Source organism: Megalops cyprinoides, chromosome 7 (genome assembly GCF_013368585.1).
Source record: "Megalops cyprinoides isolate fMegCyp1 chromosome 7, fMegCyp1.pri, whole genome shotgun sequence".
In the NCBI taxonomy this organism is placed as follows: Eukaryota; Metazoa; Chordata; class Actinopteri; order Elopiformes; family Megalopidae; genus Megalops; species Megalops cyprinoides.
In genome coordinates, this window is record NC_050589.1 from 23,586,206 (window position 1) to 23,608,626 (window position 22,421).

At 42.2% G+C, this 22,421-nt stretch overlaps 1 protein-coding gene across 2 annotated transcripts; it reads right to left on the reverse strand.

Moving 5' to 3' along the window:
• Nucleotides 1-812: 812 nt before the first annotated feature.
• On the reverse strand, nucleotides 813-16,842 carry nr2c2 (nuclear receptor subfamily 2, group C, member 2). 2 transcript variants are annotated; one of them, XM_036534045.1, is made up of 15 exons: nucleotides 16,677-16,842; nucleotides 13,596-13,671; nucleotides 7,797-7,907; nucleotides 7,317-7,517; nucleotides 6,767-6,872; nucleotides 6,342-6,521; nucleotides 5,760-5,907; nucleotides 4,815-4,905; nucleotides 4,604-4,737; nucleotides 3,497-3,674; nucleotides 3,145-3,266; nucleotides 2,908-3,047; nucleotides 2,269-2,406; nucleotides 1,857-1,962; nucleotides 813-993 (listed from the first exon to the last, which is right to left on the reverse strand). In XM_036534045.1, exons 2-15 carry the CDS (start codon nucleotides 13,644-13,646, stop codon nucleotides 819-821), a joined length of 1,881 nt encoding a protein of 626 aa, XP_036389938.1. In that variant the 5' UTR covers nucleotides 13,647-13,671; nucleotides 16,677-16,842; the 3' UTR covers nucleotides 813-818. The 2 variants fall into 2 exon arrangements, with proteins under 2 accessions (XP_036389938.1, XP_036389939.1); XM_036534046.1 differs by lacking the exon at nucleotides 13,596-13,671.
• Between the last annotated feature and the right edge of the window lie 5,579 nt (nucleotides 16,843-22,421).

The window sequence follows — 22,421 nt, forward strand, 5'->3', positions numbered from 1 at the left end:
AGGCTTCTGCTGAGGTTTGCAGATGTTAAACGAGTAAATATTTCCAGCACTGAGGACAGGATGACAGCTACATAACTATGCACACCTGCTCACAATCTAAATTCAGAATACCCGTGGTTTCAGAGAATGTCAAGTATCCTTATGCTTCTAGAATTAAACATGCAGTCCACACAGGGAGTCTAAGAGTTACCTTCAGAGCACATAAAACAATCATCGGTATTCAACAAACAACATTTACATAATTTCATGTTTTCTAAGTAAGGACATTCAAAGGTATCTCATTCTTACGCTATGCTAGTAAAGCGTTTCAGTTTAACATTGCTATTGGAAGCAGAAGTAGTAGTCGTTGGGCTCACCTATTTTTCCAACAATAACCAAAATTCTCAGATTGATTAAAAGTTTTTTAAAGGCCTTAAAAGAGGGAGAATACTTGTGTTGCCATTGTTTGGGGTGTTACTGAAAACAGAAAAACAGCAAAAGCATAAACTGAAATGACTGTTCCATTTCATGGATACAACATGAGGAGAGAAACGGTTCATGCAACGGAATCTTAATAACGGTGGGGAAGTACTTTATATATATGCATATCTTTCTGTGAGTACTGTCATCCTGTCAACTGGGCTCTTAACAACAGCTGACAAAAGTCTAATTTCGAGAGAAAAGTTACAAGAGTAAATAGCCCTAAAGATTTTTTTCCACTACTTTGCCTCAAGCCAAAAAAACAAGTTTTTATTTCAAAAGTAAGAGTTAAACATAAACAAAAAGGGCCAGCTTTAAACAGTGGCTAAATGCTTATACGTGGGGGGGGGGGGGGGGGGTCATGCTGAGGATCCTGTGATCTGGCTGTTGTACTCGGCCGTCTCCATCTTCAGGATGTAAGGGATGATACTGTCGATGGGGACGTTCCCGATGAGGCCTGTGAAGAACAGCTCCTCTGTGATGCTGGAGCTCATGAGACGGAGGGCCGGGAGACGCATCAGGATCCGGGCCAATCTGCAGGACAAGATGGAGCACAGCAGGGGGACTCAGGTAATGAATGCTTTCAGTGCCATCAAACTCTCACACCAATACTTACTTTCTGAATCTGCATTAGAGCACATGGGTGTAGGGACTGTATAGGTATGGCAATGTGTCCTGAGAGCAATCAGTCAACACCAATAAATTTTAACCTTACATAGATTGCTTGATAGATAGGAAGTGACTTACTGTCTTACTTTTGGTCTACTCAAATAAGAAATGATGACAATATCTGAGGGTGCTATCAGAGCATCACATTGTGACAATACTAAATTGTCAGTATGACGGCTTCTTAGCTGGCTTTGTTGTTTTCACTGTCCATGTGCTCATGTTTACCGTTTTCCCCTGAATTCCAGCCCTGCCCGCTTCTCCGCCCTGTCTCCGCCCACCTGTGCCTGATTACCTGCCTGCCTGCACACCTGCATCTCATCCCCTCATCCGACTCGCCCTATATATTCCCTGTTTGTTGCGTGCTCTTTTGCTAGTTCGCCTCAGTCCTCCTGTTTCGCTAACAGCCGTTCCTAGTTCTGTTTTGCCTGCCCATTTTTGCGACCCTGCTTGTTCCTCTTGACCTCGATTTTTTTTGTATCTGTTTTCTGGTTGTTGTTCGCCGTGTTTTCCCTGGTTTTTTCACTTTGCCTGTTCTGACCTCGTTTTCGGATACTGTTTGGATACAGTAAACTCTCCTTATTCACCGTGCCTTCCTGTCTGCGCCTGAGCCCCTGCCTGAGCCCCCTGACATAAATGTGCTGTCAGGGTAGTAGACCTTACCTGTGGGCATCACTGCTGTAGGTGACCCCTAGGGATGCAAGAACAACAGCAGGCACCACAAAGCTTACCTGTAGGTGTCATCGGGGTAGGTCTTCTGAACATAATCCTGCAGCTCCATCTGGGCTTTTTCCTGGAACTTCTCAATTTGGCTAGTACTGCTCAGTCCTGGGTGATCTACAGGGTAGCGTGGGTTTCAGTCAACAGCCATCATCTTATGACACTTTGCCATAATCACATGCAGAGGTGACAAGTAAAATTCAGCAACTGAACATGACCCAATTTGACTGACCACAGGGACTATGTGTGTGACTGAAGTTGCACGGTTGGGGGGGGGGGGGGGGGGGGGGGGTGATGCAGCGACCATGATGGAGACTTAGAAATGGGTTAAGTGCATTCCAGACTCAGGTCTTCACATTCAGACATGCCTGGTCATGAGCAGTTTTCCGATACCGGAAGCAGTCACATTCACCCCGAACTCACCTGGACTGAACAACACTATGGCCTTCAGGTAGGCGTACTCGTAGCCGTCCGTGTCCAGCTTGGCCATGCTGTTGCAGAACTCCTGCAGCTTCCAGATGTGCTCCATCACCAGCTTGATTCGGTCACCTGACAGCTTGTCTGCAGTAGAACAGGTGAATGCTGAACTAGTAACTTCGGAAGGGAAAGATCTAATTAAATTTGCTGTCACAGAGTTCTACAATGTTCAAAGTATGAAGATGTTAAAAAATATGGATTATCATATATATATACACATACATACATTTTGAATTCATCAACAATACCTCAATATTATACCAATAACCAGTGTGCACCCATTCGTCATGCTTCACAAACCCACTTTTTCACCCAAAAAATACTGCTTAACAACTCTACAGCACATAAACATGGATACATAAGTAAGGGCAATGGCAAAATTATACATAAGAAAATTATCTTGCTTTGATCAAACAGATGTGTAATGATCATAGTATCTTGTGTGTTAGTTGTAAAATGAGTCAGATATTATGAATATGGTGCATATATGATGAGACAGAATACTGCAGCACTGTCGCAGTCCACTTCGGGGTAAAGAATTAAGTTAACACGATATGGCGAATTATATGCGCATGGCAACCGTACCGTCCTGTATGCTGTTCTGCAGGTGGTTGACGATGGCAGCCAGGATGGTGGAGAGGCTCATGACCTGAGCACACTGCGCCAGCCCCAGGGTGAAGAGCTCATTCCAGCAGGCCCGGACCAGACTGGTGTTGCAGTCCTGACTGAAGCACAAACACACACACACACACGCAGGTTCAACACGGTTCCAACGGGGGCGGAACCCATCGCACGGTGCAGCCAGGATGAAGCTGTTCTTACCCGAGTGCTTGGAATGCCGGGATGGAGCGCGCCCAATGCATGGAGAGGAAGAGGAGGCGGGACGCAGACTCGCAGATGTAGTGCACATTCAGGTACTCAGGCATGGGGCTGGGCATCGTTAGCTACCAGAGAGACATACACAAGTGAAGTCACCATCCAACAGCCCTTTCACGTATTGTGTCTTGCCCACAAGGCAGCCATTGCCTCTGTATAAAACGTTATAAAACGCATGTCCCTGTCTTTGTCATGGGGGCATAACCAAACCTAAAAACTGACATGAGTCTGTGCGGCAGGTCAGCATGATCACTCAGTAGGTGAAGCACCACACTCTCAGTTTCACAGGAATACAAACCTTAAAACTAACATGAGTGTCTGTGAGTAGTGGTCCCTCCACTTCAATGATGGGTGTGGCCTGGTCTCTGCTGATCACCTGTATAGTGGCCCCACCTGCCCCATCCACACCCTCTACAAGGTTCTGTCCAGCGCTGGTGTCTGTTGGATTAAGGGCTTTGGCCAGGGTGTCGAAGGCACTGAGAGGAAGAGGAGATGCACAGCATTAGAACACAAACATGCATGTCTTGATAACACCCCAGGCCCTTTCTGAAATTCAACATAACTCCTTACAGCTAGAAAATGAATTACATGCCTGTAAAACCTGTTTGTCTGTAAGCACTCAGTGTTTTAGTGTATACCTGGGTGCGCAGGGTAAGCAAGGATGTAATTCCTCAGGAGAATCATGAGGAAACAGGCCTTTATTTTTTAAAAAGTTCAATTATATTTAGTCTGAGCCTTGGATGCAGCCTTGCAGTATTTGAAGGTCTTACACAAAATGGACAAAGAGATGCAGATAATTGCTGGGTCAAGAGGGAATTACAAAATTTTTAAAAAGCTGAGATAACTGAACAGCCAGTAATATGTCAAATTAATGGAAAATTTACTGGATTGCTGACCTGCCTTCAAAATAGTGCAAAGCATTTGTTCCATGAACCCAACCACAGCAACCGCTGGCACACAGTCATGTGAATCAGGTTTCTTACACAACTGCCAAACAGATGAATTCCGTATCAATAAACAATCCGACTAGAGATTTCAGCCTGACGGAGGTCTTCAGGTAAATACTGCTATATGAAGAAACTGTGCCACATATTGCACTGACCCTATCTAAAGTGAATGTCTGTTGTGTACATTACAGTGCACTACACAAAGTTAAAATGCCTACCTCCAGAATCCAAATACGTACTGGAATATTGTGAGTATGAGAATTAGTTGATAATAAGGATTGTACTTATCTCAGTTTCAGGGTACAGTGTAAGGTCAGTAAATTGAAGGGGCATTATCGCTTTCTCCGTATTGCTGAGCACCAAAAAGCCGGGCTGTTGATCTCTGGGGTGGCTCAGTGGGGCCACAAATCCGCTAACTGGCATCACAGTCTACTGTGCACATGTGGGTGGGTGAATACCGTGTTATCTCGCTGGCAGACTGCTCTTCCTGCTGGACGTCTGAGGTATCACCATTGTTCAGAGACTCATTTAGGTTGGCCAGAGAGGTCACCACGTTTGCTAGCGTCCCCAGGTCACCTTGACTTGATTCAGCCTGGAATGCAAACACTCATATTAACAGGTGTAATATAAATGTAAAGTCATAATAAAAATACTTGAATAATCACATACCTTTGAGTCTGTAGCTAAAAGTAATGTTCCGTCTGCTTGTATCAATGGCTGCTGAATATTGACCAGCATTCCTGGGTCAAGGAGACTAGACCTGGAGAGGATTAAAAACAGAAACCCGATAAATCCAATCCTTCCTTTTAGCTGCCAATTACATCCTTCCCTCACCATTCAGTCAATCACTTGGCCTGAACCTACGACCCCACAAATGGGTCCATCCATCATACTCCCAACATTCTCTCTGCTCTTTAACCCCCAGCATACACTGTGCTGTGCACCAGATGAATTTATTACCTCCAAGCACTGACCTAGATTGATATAATGCAACCCCAGCCATTTTATAATCAAATCCAAAAGTGGCCCAGGGTCAGTGTTTGGGGGTGCTGTCCGTCTAGACCCTCTATTCGTTCACCCTCTTCATACCCTCTGACCTGTGGCAGACAAACAGCACCTCCAAGAAGAGCATCAATTATCCCTACCGATTTTCTGAACACAAAAAAACAATCTATCAGCATCTTAAGCATCTCTCAGTCTGATGCACTCTCCTCCCTCCATCCCAGCATGCTCTGTTGTTCATCACTCCCAGCTATTGACAGATACATTTTACTGGTCTGCCAATGATGCTTCCCGACTGCAGCCACTCGAAGGCTTTTTTGGCCTGTCTCACCCATAAGCTAATGGCAAAGTTTTGGCAAGAATGGCAAATTTTTCAATAAACTCTCAAACAGGCCCATAAGAACATATCTGGTCATTTTTTTCCTCATTCCCAGCATGCTCTCTGCTGTCTTACTCCCTGCATGCTCTCAGCTCTGATGTCATCTGACTGAAGAGGATCTACCGATATTAAAGTATAGCAGATCAAAGCTTTGGTTTGCATCCTGGTTTCGGCTCCTAACAGGACAGAGCGGCACCGTACACAGCCTGTGGGAGGACAGAGAAGGCCCTCACCTGGAACCATCTTTGTCTGTGATGAAGGTGGGCGTGGCAATGAGAGGGCTCCGCAAGTCCTTTCTGATATAGATTTTTTCAGTGGAAGCCGCGCAGTTTGCAGGTTTTTCTCTTGGCAAGTCGATCGGCTTCCTTTCACTCTGCACAGCTGTGAACAAGAAGACAGTCAGTCCAACAGGAAGCTACAGGACGCTGCAACCCATCAGCACACTAATCACATACATACCATGGAAAACAGTATTAAAGAACACTGTACGCTATAAGGTATGGTCGAACACTATGAGATAAATGTAGGTCTTCTTTGTAGGAATTAAACTGGAAAAAAGCACAAGGCTTGTTGTCAGGACACCACAGCAATATTTTGAGGTTGCTAAGTAATACAGCATTTTTAATACAGGATTTCATAACTAACTGCACACTAATTAAGGTGACCAATGTACAAATACTATAATAACAATAATACATCTAATGTATTTACATCTCACATTTAATCATAACACTATTTAAACTGTTGTCTGTTGCCTTTGACAACAGCATATAATATACTTCTAACACCGTGTGTGTGTGTGTGTATAGACTCACACTCCATCTTCATGCCCATCTCCAGACATTTCCGCAGACGGCAGAACTGGCAGCGGTTGCGGTGGTGCTTGTTGACGATGCAGTCCTGGTTGCTGCGGCAGCTGTAGGTGAGGTTCTTGCGGACGCTCCTTTTGAAGAAGCCTTTGCAGCCCTCACAGCTCACGGCGCCATAGTGTCGCCCTGAGGCCAGTCACAACACAAACACACTAACACCGCGGACAAACACCACCACAGGCGGGTGTGCGTGTGTGTGTGTCAGAGGTGTGCAATGTATTGTATAAGGCTTTGCATACCTGAGCTGTGGGGTTGACACTCTGAGCTCTAGTGCAGTAAGGTGTGCATGCTCTGTGTACCATCAGGTATGTGTAATGGGTGGGACTGTGGGAGACCGTTGGCGGTCGGGTGTGCGGGGCTGTGACCGCTACCTGAGGCCTTGTCGCCACACACGACGCAGTACTCCACCGGCTGCGGCCGGCCCACATCCCCTGCCTTGCCGAGCAGGCGCTCCACCGACGCAGCATCTGTCACAATCTGAGACAGACAGGGGGGTAAGCACACCGGGGAGTCATCCGAGACTTCCCCGTGAACGAGAGCAGAACTCTGCTAACTCAGCTGCGAGGGAATCTCAGGGCACACTGTTCCGATCTCAAAGGATGGAACTGTCAAATCAGATGAAACATTTTTGCATGAATAAATACATCACTGAGCTGTGCTCTCTAATCAAATCCAGAAAATAACTTTTTCCATGAATTTTTTAAGATTGTATTTATTACTCTAGTGTTCTGCCATGTCTTCAATCTAGCAAAACTTGCAATATAGATACTCACTTATTGTTAGCAAATAAAAGAGGACTAAAGCCAGACTCATTGAAAAATTGAGCTCATTCCATGACTATGGGTGTAATCTGACCTCACTGAGTGAAAGTGTTGATTTAAAAACCATAACACCTCTGTTTTCGGAGCTGAGCGCCAGTACCTGTATCCGCCCTGGCACGAGGCTATCGGCCGTGGTGAAGATAAGCTGCTTGGTGTTCTGTGTCTCTGGAGAGGCCAGGATCACCTTGCCAGGACTGGACCCATCTGGGGTGGCCAAGATGAACTGCTGTTTGGAAGTGCTGGATGGGTCCACCGCTGTGACAATCTGGATCTTCTGACCTGTCTGCTGGTCAGTTACAATCTGGGGGAAAACACAGGAAACATCAGCTTCGACATTCAAGGACTTCTTCGAGGTACCACCATTCTCTGTGCACATCAGCCTCTTCACACATCATGAATGGCTCATGGTAAGAAGTGGAGACCACTGAGAACAGTTAGTCTCCATTGGACTGTTATTCGTGATAGAGTGCTTTAACAAAGCACAGTAATTGTATGCACTGTGCTGTGGTGACAGCAGGGGGCAGCAGAGGACGGCACCCATTTGTCCTGCAGGCAACAGGGGGCAGTAGAAGGCAGTTACCTGTATGCGCTGTGGAGTGGTGACAGCGGAGTCAGCGGAAATGATCTGGATGCGCTGCGGAGAGCCGCTCATCACTGAGGAGTCTGGGGGGGAGGCCTGCACTGTCTGGACCTGAGAACACAGTGAACACCAATCACCACGCAGCAAATGAGGTCAAGTGTTTGGGGGACCAAGGTGGTGGCAGGTTCAAATTTCAGTTGCGACAGTGCTGGCATTCCAGGCTGCACACCACAGTGACATACACACATCACCGCAGCGAACCTACAACATACACATGCAGACACAGGGTGATTTTGTGTTTAACCCATCTGGGAAACTATTCTTCTAATGCTTCTTGTACCACATTGACCTCTTTCCAGCACTACACTGAAAATGCACACATGCTGTATCTCAAAGGAAACAAAACCTATTTGTGACGATTGTGCAAATGTGATTTCTGTCCTTATGAACTGCACAATATACCGCTTTTAAAGAACTAATAAAATAATTAAATGGTAATGTACTCCACCTCTATCACATTCCCTCTCAAATCAATTATAACTTTCAAAAGAACTGCCCTAGGTTTAATTTTCAAATGCTATGCCCCTTTCAGAAATGTCTATTTCAATCACCAAAATGATTTCACATTACAGAGTTAAGGTAACACACAAATACCCATTTAGAGAAATGTAGCAGCCAACCTTGAGGAAATAATGTATTCTAACGTCATGTTATTGATGGTATGGAGAACAGTGCACAAGCATATTTGAATCACAATAACCTTCACTAACAGAGCATCCAGAGCTCAAAATGCCAAGTGCACCGCTGCACAGTGTAGAATAAAATAATAAAATTTCTGTTGACTTGCCCCAAGGCAGATTTTAAGGTAATTTTTCGGTATGTACTGTATACTGTTATGGGTGCTTCTTAATCAGAATTTACTCCCACATTCACTCTGTGTATCTCTATGTACAATGTCCCCTTCAGTACCCTAGCACTGAATAAATACAGATAAACCTGGTTAATAACACCTTGTTGTATGTCCTCATATAACCCTCATAAAGTTATTTTTTCCTTCCAAAACCACTTGCCATGAACCACTGATTTCAATGTTAGATGGACTGGGAAAACTTAATTGTCATATTCAGATAAACCTGTTACAGCTTTTTTTGCCCTTTAAGAGTATATTTTGTAATAATTGTAATAATAATTCAACCAACTTACTTACCAACAACTTAATAATACTTAATAGCTGCAGAAATACTGTGAACAGCCAGCCAAAGTCAGTGGGATGGGAGAAGGGATATCATCAATTAAATTAACTAAAGTAACTGGTCAGTATGCTTTTCATAATTGCGCGAAATGTCTGGATGAACACTAAACTGAAAGCAGTCAACAATGCACATCTTTTTAGTATATGGTGTAATTTTAGCTGACATTTATTTTTGTTTCTGAGGCCAGTCAAGACATCTCAGGTAAAATGATCTGTTTAAACCACCACTGTGCAGTTCTCAACATTTGCATGCTGACGTCCTCGAGACTGCATCACTGACTGTGTTTCAGCGGTCCTGGAGTCAGATCCTGCGAGTAGGTTTTGCAAAGTGCAGCTGGCTTCATCACAAGCCATTTAGTCACAGTGTACACACAGCTTCAACACTGACCATGGATAAGGAGGAAAGCTGCCTTGTTAAAAAAAAAAAAAAAAAAAAAAATTAGAATCAATGAAATATAAAAAACACTGTCTTAAAATAAATGATGTAATGTTCTTAGGATACACACTGCATCATACGCTGTTGGATTTGTTTATTAATGCCTCTTTGATATTGAGCATTAAGTTGCTCCTCGACATAGCAAAGACTGTGAACAAGGGTGAGTCACTGCTGGAGTGTCATGTCATAAAAGTCGCATGTTGTGATCCCTGTCCCTGTGCCAAAGGAACACCCATATGGGTAACACATTAAACCAGGTGTGCAAGGTTACTCAGGTCGACATATCAGGTAAAATAACCCAAGAGTGTCAGGAAAACTCTCATGTGAGTAGGGTTATTTTTAATTTCTCAGTTCTTTTTAGTACTCACAAGAGAATGGGAAACTATGGTTGCAACAACCTAATGATCTTCTCACAACATTAACTGGTATAAATTTTGTAAAAATAAAAGAAACAGATCTGCCAGCACCAAATGCCAGTCAGCTAAGATTTGAAGTCATAAGCTAGTTTTAGTTATTTTCACCTTGACAGTCTTTCACATAATTTTCTAATTAAATCTATAGGCTACTACATGGAAACTAGACCATCATAACATTTCATTGTGCATGTCACCACTGACAGAAAACTGATAATTTGATTTGAAAATATGAAAACATGTGAAAACTTTACATCATAATTATTTCCAAGCACATTACTAACTTTGTAAATACAAAAGTAAACATTCTGAACGCATCTGCACCTGAGCTGAGGGACAAAAGAATTCTGATCCCCGACTTCTGAAATGATTCCTATTCTCAGTACATTTCAGTGTGTGACACCCTAAGACTGCTCCCTTTGTCTCAACCATACAAAGTACGTGTTTCAGCAATCACTTGAAACTGGCACTCCCTCATTCTCAAACCCGCACCACAGACTTTTCATTCACAAGAAAAAGCTTCCTAAATGAGCTTTTCCAGCACTCTAAAACAATGTTGATGATATAAATTGCTATTTACAGCCTACATCTCCAGCGTATCTTGTGCATCTAATTCCACTGAGCCCTACTTTAGATTAGAAACACAGCTCCCATGAAATAATCATCCCTCTACACGCACTCCTGGGTTTTCACCTCCCTCTACACTACCACACGCCAGTGCAAACACAAGTCTTCCTTTTCCCAGACAGTGGAACAAAGCAAGATGTATCCTGGCTGATCATGGGGTCATGTGTGCCCCTGTATTGAACTACGCCTCCCCTTTCTCCTCCTCCTCCCCCTCATCTGACTCCACTGCAGACATCAGCTGGTCACACGCTCCTCCGCTGTGCCTCCAGGACCCTCCGGCCCGTACAGAACGTGGGGTAGTGGGGTACTCACCACGCCCGCAGTCTCCCGCTGTGCTGGCGTGCGCTGCTCCTTTTCAGAGACAGCTAAACAAAGGTGCCCAGGTGTACGGAACAGCCGTCATCGGCCGCACCGGGAGCCCAGTCTCCATGCGCGCGCGCGCGCTCCGGGGAGAGCGGAGCAAACGGCTCGGGCTGGGCGACGGCTGCTCAAACGTGCCCTTTCCGTGACCCCACTCTCCTCTGAAGGTCAAGCGCACCGCCGCTCCCCGGTAACCAGGGAGGCGGAATCTACACGATCCCCTCTCTCCGCCCGGCTGCACGGCACTTTGTCTGACAGCGGGATTCATTTCATGAGAGGGAGTCTGTAACCAGCGGTGGAACCAGCCTGTCCCAGCCAGCCGTGCCCGCACACGCTGCCTCCCAGGAGATGTCCCTCCAACACCCAGCCTCGCCTTACACAGATCTATCTGTCCAAACTGCCATCAAGAAATACGTCTCCCCTTCACGTCTTCTGGGTTTTTCATCAGGGATTTTTAAGCACACGTATTTATTTGGAGCTGCTGATTTGGCAAGAAAGAAAAAAAAAAACATTCGTATTCAAAGGAAGAACTGTATGGCAGGAGCTGCAGATCAGTGCAGTATTAAATGCAAGCTTATTACAGCTGAGACAAAGAGAGGGTAATCCATGGCTGACAACTCATTTGCATACACTGAGATGAATCACTACTTGCTCCTCAACGCTGCCAAATTCCCCCAAACAGAAACACTACCAATGGCCCTAGTAGTGATGTAAATTATGCATATATATGTTGATTGGTCGATGCCTGAGAGGAGCAATTATTGGTTAATCATTGTTGGTGAAGAATGAAATATGTTAATTAACAGTGACAAATTTATATTTTTTTAATTTAATGAAATGCAATGAGATAAATTAATGAATTGGCCTATTTAAAAGCTCTGGCTTTTCTGTATGAAACTTCGAAATTAAAATCATATGCATTCTACCACGTTAGCTAAGTTCTGTAATGCTTTACGAACAGTCAATTTAATATTAACTAGCTAGATTACCTTATCAAGTTTGCTGGCTGCAAGTTAGCTACCTTCTAACAGTTAGCTAACTGTACACTATTTGTACTTGTTGAGCTTGTGACTGATAACAACAAACCACATATACTCAATATCCACAAGCAGTCAAAATACATTAGCCCGGGCCTAAACATATCCATAACTCTCCTCTGTGTAAATATTTCTTTTATCCCAGGAAATATGTTCACAAGACATTACACATTAAAACCACCTGGATGTTAGTTAGTTAATAATGTAAATACTGTAAAAATGTTATTAGATGTTTTTAATTATTGCAAGTCTTTAGTATCCAATGTTCCTACTTAAACATAGTATGCATAGCAGCATTTCGCAAAGTAAATTCATTTTAACATGTCAAACGGGCTTTAAAACAAAAGAATGCCTGCCTTCATCCTTCAGCACTTCATGTTTAAACTCTTCTTACAGTTTTGGTCAATCATTCTGCTCACTGTACAAACAGAGGACCTCTGAACTGGCTCTCAGTTTTCTGCCTTACAAACTGCAAAGCATCCACACAGCAGAGCTGTCCCTTTAGAAAAGCATCTTGATTCATCACCGCATTGACTTGGGGATCTTTAGTGGCTGTGCAAGAAACATCAATGATAACAGAGAAGCTCTATTACGCTACGTCTGCCTGGAGGACAATCAAAGGCTGCAAACAGGACTGGACAAAGACGAGGGGCTTTCACTACCATTGCCTGTGATTGTACCATGCCAGTACAAGAAATACATTTCATTTCCTTTTCTTTAGATCCAAAGTCAGCAACATGTGTGTCAGAACAATTTAATATTTAATGTAAAACTACACTTGACAATACTGTGAAAGCCAAAAGGCTTAGAATTAAAGGAATTAAAGTACAGCAAATATCAAAATGTTTTTTTTTTACATCTATCAATGTAGAAAAACCATGTCACAAAGAATGAGACATGACCCATTTCCTGCTTGCAAGTCTCTCTGTTTTACGGCATGTATTCACACAATAAGCTTTAAAAAGTGGCTGATCAGACTCCAAGACACTGTTCTGGGAAGCACAAAAATCTCTCCTGAGTGTAGAGACTGTTCCACCCCAGCAAAATCCTATAGATATCACTCACTCTCAACTCTTTTTAAACTTCACCTTTACTTACATGACACAGGTCAATATAACAGGATGGATGCAAAGGAATTTGGGGTTGCTTTATACACCTACAGGTCATTTCTGCATTGTACCAGTTCTGGAAGACATGACTGTGCTAAGACATGCACATTCTGTCTTCTCTCTCTACACTCTCACTATAGAAAGAAGCCTTTTTTTCCGCCAGCAGCATCATGTGATATGAGGTTAGACACATGCGGCTCTGTGAAAACAGGGCTCCAATTTAACGGACGTCTCAGCAAATTTCCACAGAAAGCTACCACAACTGGAAATATCTCTGCCTTAATCATTAGCCTACCAACCACCTCTGTAACTGACAAATGGCCCACCTGCAGGGCAGAGCAGGAGGGAAAGAGACAAAAGGGTCGACGCACGGGTCTACCCTTTGCAGCCTAGATATCATTCCAATCAGATGACTGATGGAGACAGACCTGGCAGATGCTCTAGCTTTATTTTTGACATTGTGTCACCGGGTAAGACGGGGCCAGCAAAAGGACACTGAGCGATCAGTGTCTGTCGGACATGAGCGTCAGGTGAAGCCACCAAACGTCGGTGGCATGTCACTCACCTGCTCTGTGGCCACTATCTGCTGAGCTAGCACCTCCATATTGGTTGCCATGGTGATGTAAGATCATTAGTGGAACCTGTTTGGAGAGAAGCCAGTAGCTTCTATCAGCATTGGAAATAATAAATAAATATTGTTTTCATGTATGTTGTTCTAAACAATATTTCACTTATTTTCCATTCTATTTCATTTGAAATTGGTCATTCAATTATGAAATATGCCCTTAAATTTACCAAAGCTGCCTCATGATTCTGTAACATGAACTGTAAGAAAGAATTTCCCTACATTAAACTGCGTACAAGTCTTTACTCTAAGAATAGAGTACTTTTAACTGTAATACATCTATTTGATAAAGCATTCATACATCTCAAATAACCTATGCTATGATGGCAAATTTATTTTAATATAACATATTTAAATCTCTGAGCAAAAACAAGAAATGTGTAACCTGCATTCAAAACTGTATCTAAGGCAAAAAATTATATATATATATATATATAAAAAAGTATCAGAGGTTTCACAGACTGGTAGAATATATAAATGCAGACCCACCATTACAGGATTATTAGTTGAATAAAGGACAGTAAGTTGCTTGAATGAAGGTTGGTGGGGTAAATGCTGAGTTTGTTTTTTTTCCTTTGGTTGTAAAGTAATAACAGAGTTCTATAAATTACACAGTAAAACTGAGGTTTTTATGTCTTTGTGGATTAGAAACTGTGTCTGCTTAACTACACGGATGTTGTCTAACAGATAGATTAATTGTTTTTGGGGTTAATGCAGGGCGTTTGAGTAGTTGCCTGTGGGCTAAAGTCAGGGGGGTTGATTAATGGGCAGCCATTACACCTGGACAGGTTTGCTTTGCTTTTTTGTTACAATAAAACTGAAGATGCCAATCTCCTCTGGACTCTGACCTACTGCATCTCAGGACTTACGATCACTTATACAAAACCCCTGCTGGCATCTGATACACACCGTTCATGAGCCGTTACTCAAATTTAATTGTTCCCATCTCTGATTCCGGTGCGGTTTGAGATGCCTTTTCTAAATATTTGATTATAATGAGAGGGCCTAACCAAAAATGCCTCTGCCACTTTCCCCTTCAGATCATCTTGCAAGTTTCCTGAGCGTTCTATTTATATGGCCCATTCTCTGTGCAATATACAGTACGATCTGCACCACAGCCATCTTCCCCGGGCTCTCGGTTACAGACGGAACAATCAATAAAGCTCTCACTGCAGCAGCATGAGCCTTACTCATATACAAGGTTAAACAAGAGCGTGGAACGGCCGCACCCACCAGTAGTTGCCTATGGAGTTTTTTTTTTTTTTTTTTGAAGCAGAAGACACTGAATCAACCCTTCACAAGGGGCTGAGAGGAGGGAAAGAGGAGGGAGAATGGAAGGTCAGCCAAAGGTGATGGAAGGGAGAGTGGAGGAAGAATAGAGGATGAAGGAAAGAGTGTAAGAAGGAGAGATGTCACAGTCCTCCGGATCTCAGTTGTGTATAGCTGATTTACAATGCCAGAGCTGGCAACAAGACACTTGGTTCAGCAGTAGTACTGTAATAATGTTCAAACGTACCTTGCCAACATTCTAAAGCCACATCAATTCGAATGCCACTGTATACATACAGAGTATAGCACATCACGCAGAAGGCTTCAAATTGTAACATCCAAAGCAAAAATAATTAATTTACTCCAGCTAAGAGCATCTGCCATGAAAATGTGTTTCATAGGAACGGTATAACTTTTGAGTTAATATGAGACACATGAATCTCAAGCAGTACATGTTTAAAGACGTGTTTATCAACGTTCGCTCTATTCTTAACTTAGAATGCACTTTCCAAGAATACGGGGGGGTGGGGGAGAGACACGGTCATCGTAAGTTTTAAGGAAATCACGAATGAGTTTGGACACCTCATCACAAAAAGTAAACGAATGAGTAAGGTTCCATCACTGCTGCCAGTGAACAAAATGATGCTATCCGTTCAGCTCCTCATATACATCTTGGATCATACACACCATTATACAAAGACAATAGCTGATTATAAAATGAAAACATGTTGTTGCCCAATTCATTGCTACTTGCACAGCTATATAACTAGACTAGATTTATGAGTTAATTTATCTACTAACGTTACATTGAGATTTCAGGAGCTGACTGGCAAGCTGGATGTCACTACTGCATACGAGTCAATACGCTGGTTTAAAGACAATAAATTGATGTCTCCATATTCCTAATAAATGCATTGCTAAAAATACACTACAAACCCAGGCATCAACAAAACGACAGCTGCCCCCTCCACAAAGTTTGCTAAAATGCAACATCGCTTTCTTCCGAGCAACTGTTCATTTTCGAAATATAGGAGGGTACGCAGCTATTCATTCCGTGAACCGCTGGCAGCTCTGTCATTGGCTCTAAGCATTATGAATTTTCCATTAAACAACTCTCTGATAGGTCGAGCACTGAGCCATTCAACGGTTAATTCCTGCCGACATTAAAACGAATTCAAAGACCGAAAAAAGGAACAAAATGGAGAATCTGGCATTAAGCCAAGGTACGCCGAGCAGCCATTTAACTATGTATTTAAAATGCATTGAAAAACACGAGACGCCCGTGATTTGTCATGTTATTTCCATTTGTAAAACTTGGCAAGCGAATCGTAGGCATCCGCCTTTTTGTTTATGCATACAACCCCTGCAAAGCAACCCCCTGTCCCTCGGATGGCAAAGGTAAAAGGGTCGGGTTCAGCTGCGCGATAGCTCGTAAGCAAACCACACTGGCAGCCACTACTCGTCTTTGTCTTCGCCAGGATCACGTAGCTAGCTGCCTGTACGAAAAGATATGTAGTCTTTGTGGAAAATAATTACGATTGCGCAGGCAAATCGTTTATTTAAACTACAATATCAGTTAAACCGAAACGTAAAATATGACATGACAGCACCGCCCGGGTTTGAAAACTAGACTTGGCCGTAACTTGCCGGGGTTCGCTCAGGCCAGTAGCCAGCTAAAGTGAAATTAACCTCCCTTTGCTGCGATAGGGTTTCAATATAGTAAGCGGGTTTGAAAGAGGAATTGAGCCTTACCTCCTGCAATAAACAACGCCGCCTTTGGATCTCGGTGTTTTTAAAAATTATTTGTTATTGTTTTTCTTCTGTGAAAGGTCATAGTTCGTGACCCCGTTCCGCCAGCGTGCTGGGAGTTTTTTCTTCTTCCTCCTCCAGCGCCCTTCTCCTTCCTAGCGCACCGAGCGGCGCGAGCCAGACAGCGCTGACGTCAGGCTGTCTGCACCTGAAGGACCGCCGCTGATTGGCCAACACTTATGTCTCTGTCTATTCTTTTGCATTCATATAACGCAATTTATTGAAATGGCTGTCTCTGAATAGGAACGCAAAGATCTCTCATAAGTGGGGAGGGAAATACATGGCTGGCGATTTTCGATGTTTAATAGGGCCACAACGAAGACTTGCAATATATAACCGTGAAAAGTTATGTCAATGTTAACGTTCACTAAAGTGTGATAAATGCATCGCTGCATATGCATAGCAGTCTGGGGTTCTGAGCAAACGAGGGGAGACGTAACGTTAGACCTAGATCTAACTAATCATAAAAAACACTATCTGTTTTTGCTTTGGTGCTGCATGAGGTTTGGATTGTACATAGCAACATTTGTAGCTTTGTGCAGTGTTATGTCAACGTTAAGTAATAAAAGTTATACGCACAAGATGCAAGTTCCTTTGGGGTTACAGTTTGAGAGAACTAACTCAAACCAGAATATTTTTTCCTGATTGTGCTGTATGGTTGGTGTAGAATGGTGGCTCATTGGAAGATGAGACACATTCAGTTGACACAAAGTTGAGCAGAAGTTTAAATCAATGCAGTGGTCCCATAAAGTTCTCGGATACTCGCATCTCTGAAAGTGAAAAATATTGTATGGTGGAAATCAGTCTAGCTGGGAAAAGCTCTGAGAAATATATTTTCAGTTGAATATTCACATACATGTTGAATACCCAGAATTGTGGGGGGTTAAAACCTTTTAAAATAAATGTCTCAGTTAGTAATGGGATGGTAAATGTCAAATCATTCTTTGAAATATGTGCATTTGAGATTTCAACATTCATGTATTTATACATGATTTATTATCTGCATTTCCAGAGTGGTATCACACCATTTCAGTGGCATTTTATTCTCAGTTTGACACCATTTTTTACATATCTTGCTGCCCAGCTGCAATGTCAATCTGTTATATCAAAGCAAGTAAGTGGGATTAAGTACAATATTAGATGTGTGTGCAGAGAGGAGGCTAGGAAAGCAGCCTTGTGTCTTTCTCACTGGAGTAAACCTAGTATGACCATCAGACAAATACTTATTAAAGGACACTTCTCAGTCTAGAAAGAGCATCCCAATTTAAGTTTTTCCTTACATCATAACTTAGGTGTTTGTAGTTCAGTCTGCAATGTATAAACAAGATGGCAAAAACTTCATGGAATAAGCAGGAGTAGAAGTCACAATAAAAATCAAATCATTTTAAAATGATAAAACCAAACCAGCCCTGAGTGCACAATCAAACACAAAAACCTCTGCTCTGCAGCCACACACCTGCATTTAATGGCCTGGTATTCAGCTAGCTGTGACTCAGGAACCAATGGCTTGTTTAAACACCAAATCACAACAATTAGACAAAAGCTGTTTGAAAATGCAATTGATGGAATACAAACCTCTTAGGTAACTTTCAGTTAGTGTTTTAGACACAGGAAACCCCCATTAAACATTACAAAACAGCGGAAAATTAAATAAACAAGAATTTTGTATGACAGGTAAATGCCTTTTTTTCAGATGAGAAGCCACCAAATGTAGGGTGACCATACGTCCTCTTTTTGGGACACATTTTTTAGGTTCCAAAAAGAGGACATGTCTGGGAAAAAGAGGACGTATGGTCACCCTACCAAATGCCATTCCAATGTTTTCTGACACTGCTGTGCCTTTAAGAGTACTTCAGATGCAAGGAGCAGTAACTAAATATTAATATTAATAAATAATACCAATAAAGTAAATACTAGTTTTCCACTGAACTTTCCATTGCAGTCCAGGAAAGGATATTTTTTGGTGCCTGTAGATGCAAATCAGCAGAGACACTGAAACCACTTAATGTGCTGCATATAACTCAGAAGTGCCTCAATGGCATAAATACATAATCCCTTATATTACACCTGAATTATAATGAATGTAGTCTATGTTATTTATTGAACTTATTTTTAACACCACTATAAATTGATTTGATTAGCTACAACTTACCTAGACCATGTCTAAGGTGTCTGTTGGCACAAACTGTCTCTGAGCTAGCTGGCCAGACACCACAGAGTCACAAAGAATATTAATATTATTTCTGACTGTTCTTAGTGCCAGATCCTCTGCCTTACCCTGTACCTGAAGCCATTCCAGACTCCACAAAGCTTACCTTGGTTGCGTTATGTATGTGAGAATTGCAGTATTGCCAGCATCTCTTGTTTTCTTGAGTCATTCTTGATCACAGGGGGTATCCCATTCATATAGTTTTTTATTTGAATGGCAACTGGAAGCATGTCTTAATCTCAGGTCATGCCTACTATAATGTATGGTAGTAGCGCTATTGTGCTTTGTTTTTTTGTTGTTTTTTTTTGCATCTATGGATTGTGGAGTTCTTCAAATAGAGGGAGTCACGAATCCCAGCATGTTTTAGGACATTTTAGCCAAAAACCTAGATCCCTCTGGCAGAATGCTCAAGCTTGGCTTAAAATAGACATTCCAGCAAGACAGTAGTCCAGCGTATTCAGCAAAATCTACAATGATATGGTTAACTGTGAATAAATGCCTCATGTTATCTGGAATAAAATTATTTATTAACAACATGACTCTGTAATGCTGTTAAGATTAAAGCATACAATTTTAAAACAGAAAAATATCCAATATGTACTTTTTTGTTATATCAATCATAGGTATAGGTAAGCATTGGAAGGCACTGTAGGGTATGCATAATATATGTAAGGCAATGAGTGATAAAATGAGATGTTTTTACTTGTTTGTGCATTTCAAAAAAATAAAGTCATGCAAAAGAACAAATAACTATCTTTGTCAGGATCATTCATTTTCCTTTTCTCTTAATGCCTGTGCAGCTGTTTTGGGCAAAAAGCCATTCAAAGTCCTCCACGTATGAATTACTTTTTAAAATGACATGCGCCTTGCAGCTGACATCTTGAATCTGAGATAATGCACAACACATCTCCAAGGCAACAAGAGATGCATCAGAATAGTGACAGCACTGTTTATTAAGTGCTGTGACATTGCTGGCCAATAAACCACACATAAAAACGCAGAAGGAGAATTCTTTACCCAAAACAACAGTTTATTTTAAAAATCAAGAAATACAGACCAGCATGGCCCCAAGCTACCAACAAAACCAAATGTTCCAGCTACACACACCTCTGTGTAATCACAGGCTAATTTGGTCTGAAAAGGTGAGGCCTATTAGCTCATGGCAGGCCTCTCACACACAATTGCAGTTACAAATATCTCGCTTGCAATGAAGGTGATGGTAAAAGTATATGTACTACTATTGCACATTGTGGAAAAGTGGACAATGGAGGCTCTTCATTTAAACAGTTACACATACATGAATACAAAAATAAAACATGTAGCTGACTATTAAACATTTTATCAAGGTCAACACAGTTTTTGTAGAGATAGGTAACAGCTATTTTTTACAGTCCAAAGCTACACGAGACTCAGGCAATATTTGCAAATGTATGTTACATATACACTACATCTTGATTTTGCTCCAAATCTCATGTCTCATTTGCAGAGTGTGCCAACAATACTGTCATTTGTTGTGTTCCTCCAAGTATCTAGACTGAGCACTGATGTTACAATGTTAGTAAATCAAGGTATCGTTCACAGTTATTGATTCTGTTTCTGGAAAACATTACTTAAGAAATCCAGCAGTTCTTTCAAACTCCAGCAAACCCAGAAGGCTGGTATGATGGTCAGTATCTGTATTGTGTGCAAAGACCACAGCTGACTTAATATAATCCCCAATTTGAGGTTAATAAGTGTTATTTTTTTCACGAGTCACCCCCTTTGTGCAACATAAGGCAAGGTTTTAATGGCAGAATTTCTTTTCTGTCTCATGTTCATGAATATCACTCTTTACGTCATCAGCTTCCTGTTTTCAATCTGAGCTGAAGATTTCTTAATTCCATGTGCATTAGACACTGTCAGACCCCAGCATAGCACTTGTATAATATAAAAATGAATGAATTTGTAAATCAACAGCATTTACATTTACATTTATTCATTTGGAAGACGCTTTTATCCAAAGCGGCTTACAAGTGAGGTACAATGCAACACAAGCGAAAAAGGATACAGAGTCAACAGTATTAGAAGTACTGCATGACAAAGTCCCAAAGCTTGGCCAGGCGAAGTACCAACTAGTAGGTAAAGCTAGCGAGTGCATTGAGACATTGCAACCAAACCATTATGTTTAAACTATTACAGCCAAACCATAACATTTTTTATAATATAGTTTAATAGGAGACAGGTGCTCAGCTGAGAGCGGAAGAGATGTGTCTTCAGATGTTTCTTGAAGACAGAGAGAGACTCAGCAGAACGGATGAGGTGTGGAAGTTCATTCCACCACCAGGGGACAATGGTGGAGAAAGTCCGGGATAGTGATTTAACGCCACGATGTGACAGGACCACCAGGCTCTGGTCAGTGGCAGAGTGTAGCAGTCGGGAGGGAACATAGGGTTGCAGCAGTGAGTTCAGGTACTTAGGTGCAGTTTTGTTGGTCACCCTGTACACAAGCATCAGGGCCTTGAACATGATGCGGGCAGCTACAGGGAGCCAGTGGAGTCATACTAAGAAGGGTGTAACATGAGCCCTTTTTGGTTGATTGAAAACCAGACGTGCAGCTGCATTCTGTATCAACTGTAGAGGTTTAATAGTGCATGCAGGTAGGCCGGCCAAAAAAGCATTGCAGTAGTCCAATCTTGAGATGACCAGTGCCTGGACAAGGAGCTGTGCAGCATGCTCGGATAGGTAGGGCCTGATTTTCCTGATATTGAAGAATCCTGATAACAGCATTCTTCATGTTACTGTGTGTGAGTATATGTGTGTTCATGTGTATATAAACACTTATGTTGAGATGGAAAAGAACATTAGACAAGTAAGTCAAGGGAACATTGTAATAAAAATCTAGCAAATATGGCCAGAAAATAGGTTTCAGGGGTTTTTCCATGCACTTCACTTCATGGAGGGTTCATTTTAAAGTAGCCACAGGGTTGTGTTTCACATGAGAATTCTACAACAAAAACATCAACTTTGAGCTAGTCTCAGGTAGCCCACTGCTGCTTAAACAATCTCAAAGTAAACTGGGCTCCTTGTTGCCAAGTTTGATTGATGCCTCAGTTTTCCACTGCAGGTTGGAAGTGTATGTTGCCATGGGTGTTATCAGAGTGAAGCTGTGCTATCTAGTGTTATCGAGTTGATCCCAAAAGTTTCTGGGTCTGGGAACTCCTGTTTTACCAGTGAGATATTTAAGGTACTTAACCCAGATTTGTGTTAAGCATGGTAAGTGCATAGAAGCAGTGTGAGTGGCATCAAATTGAGAACGTGTGCTGAACATGACCTGGCCATCATGAATGCCCTGTTCCAAAAGAAAAATAAATTTAAAATATCTTGGATGCCACTAGCTTCCAAGATTTGGTAGCTGATCGATTACATCACAATCAGACAGACTGACATTAAGGACATCTTACTTACACATACAATGAGAGGAAGGGAATACTGGCAAGATC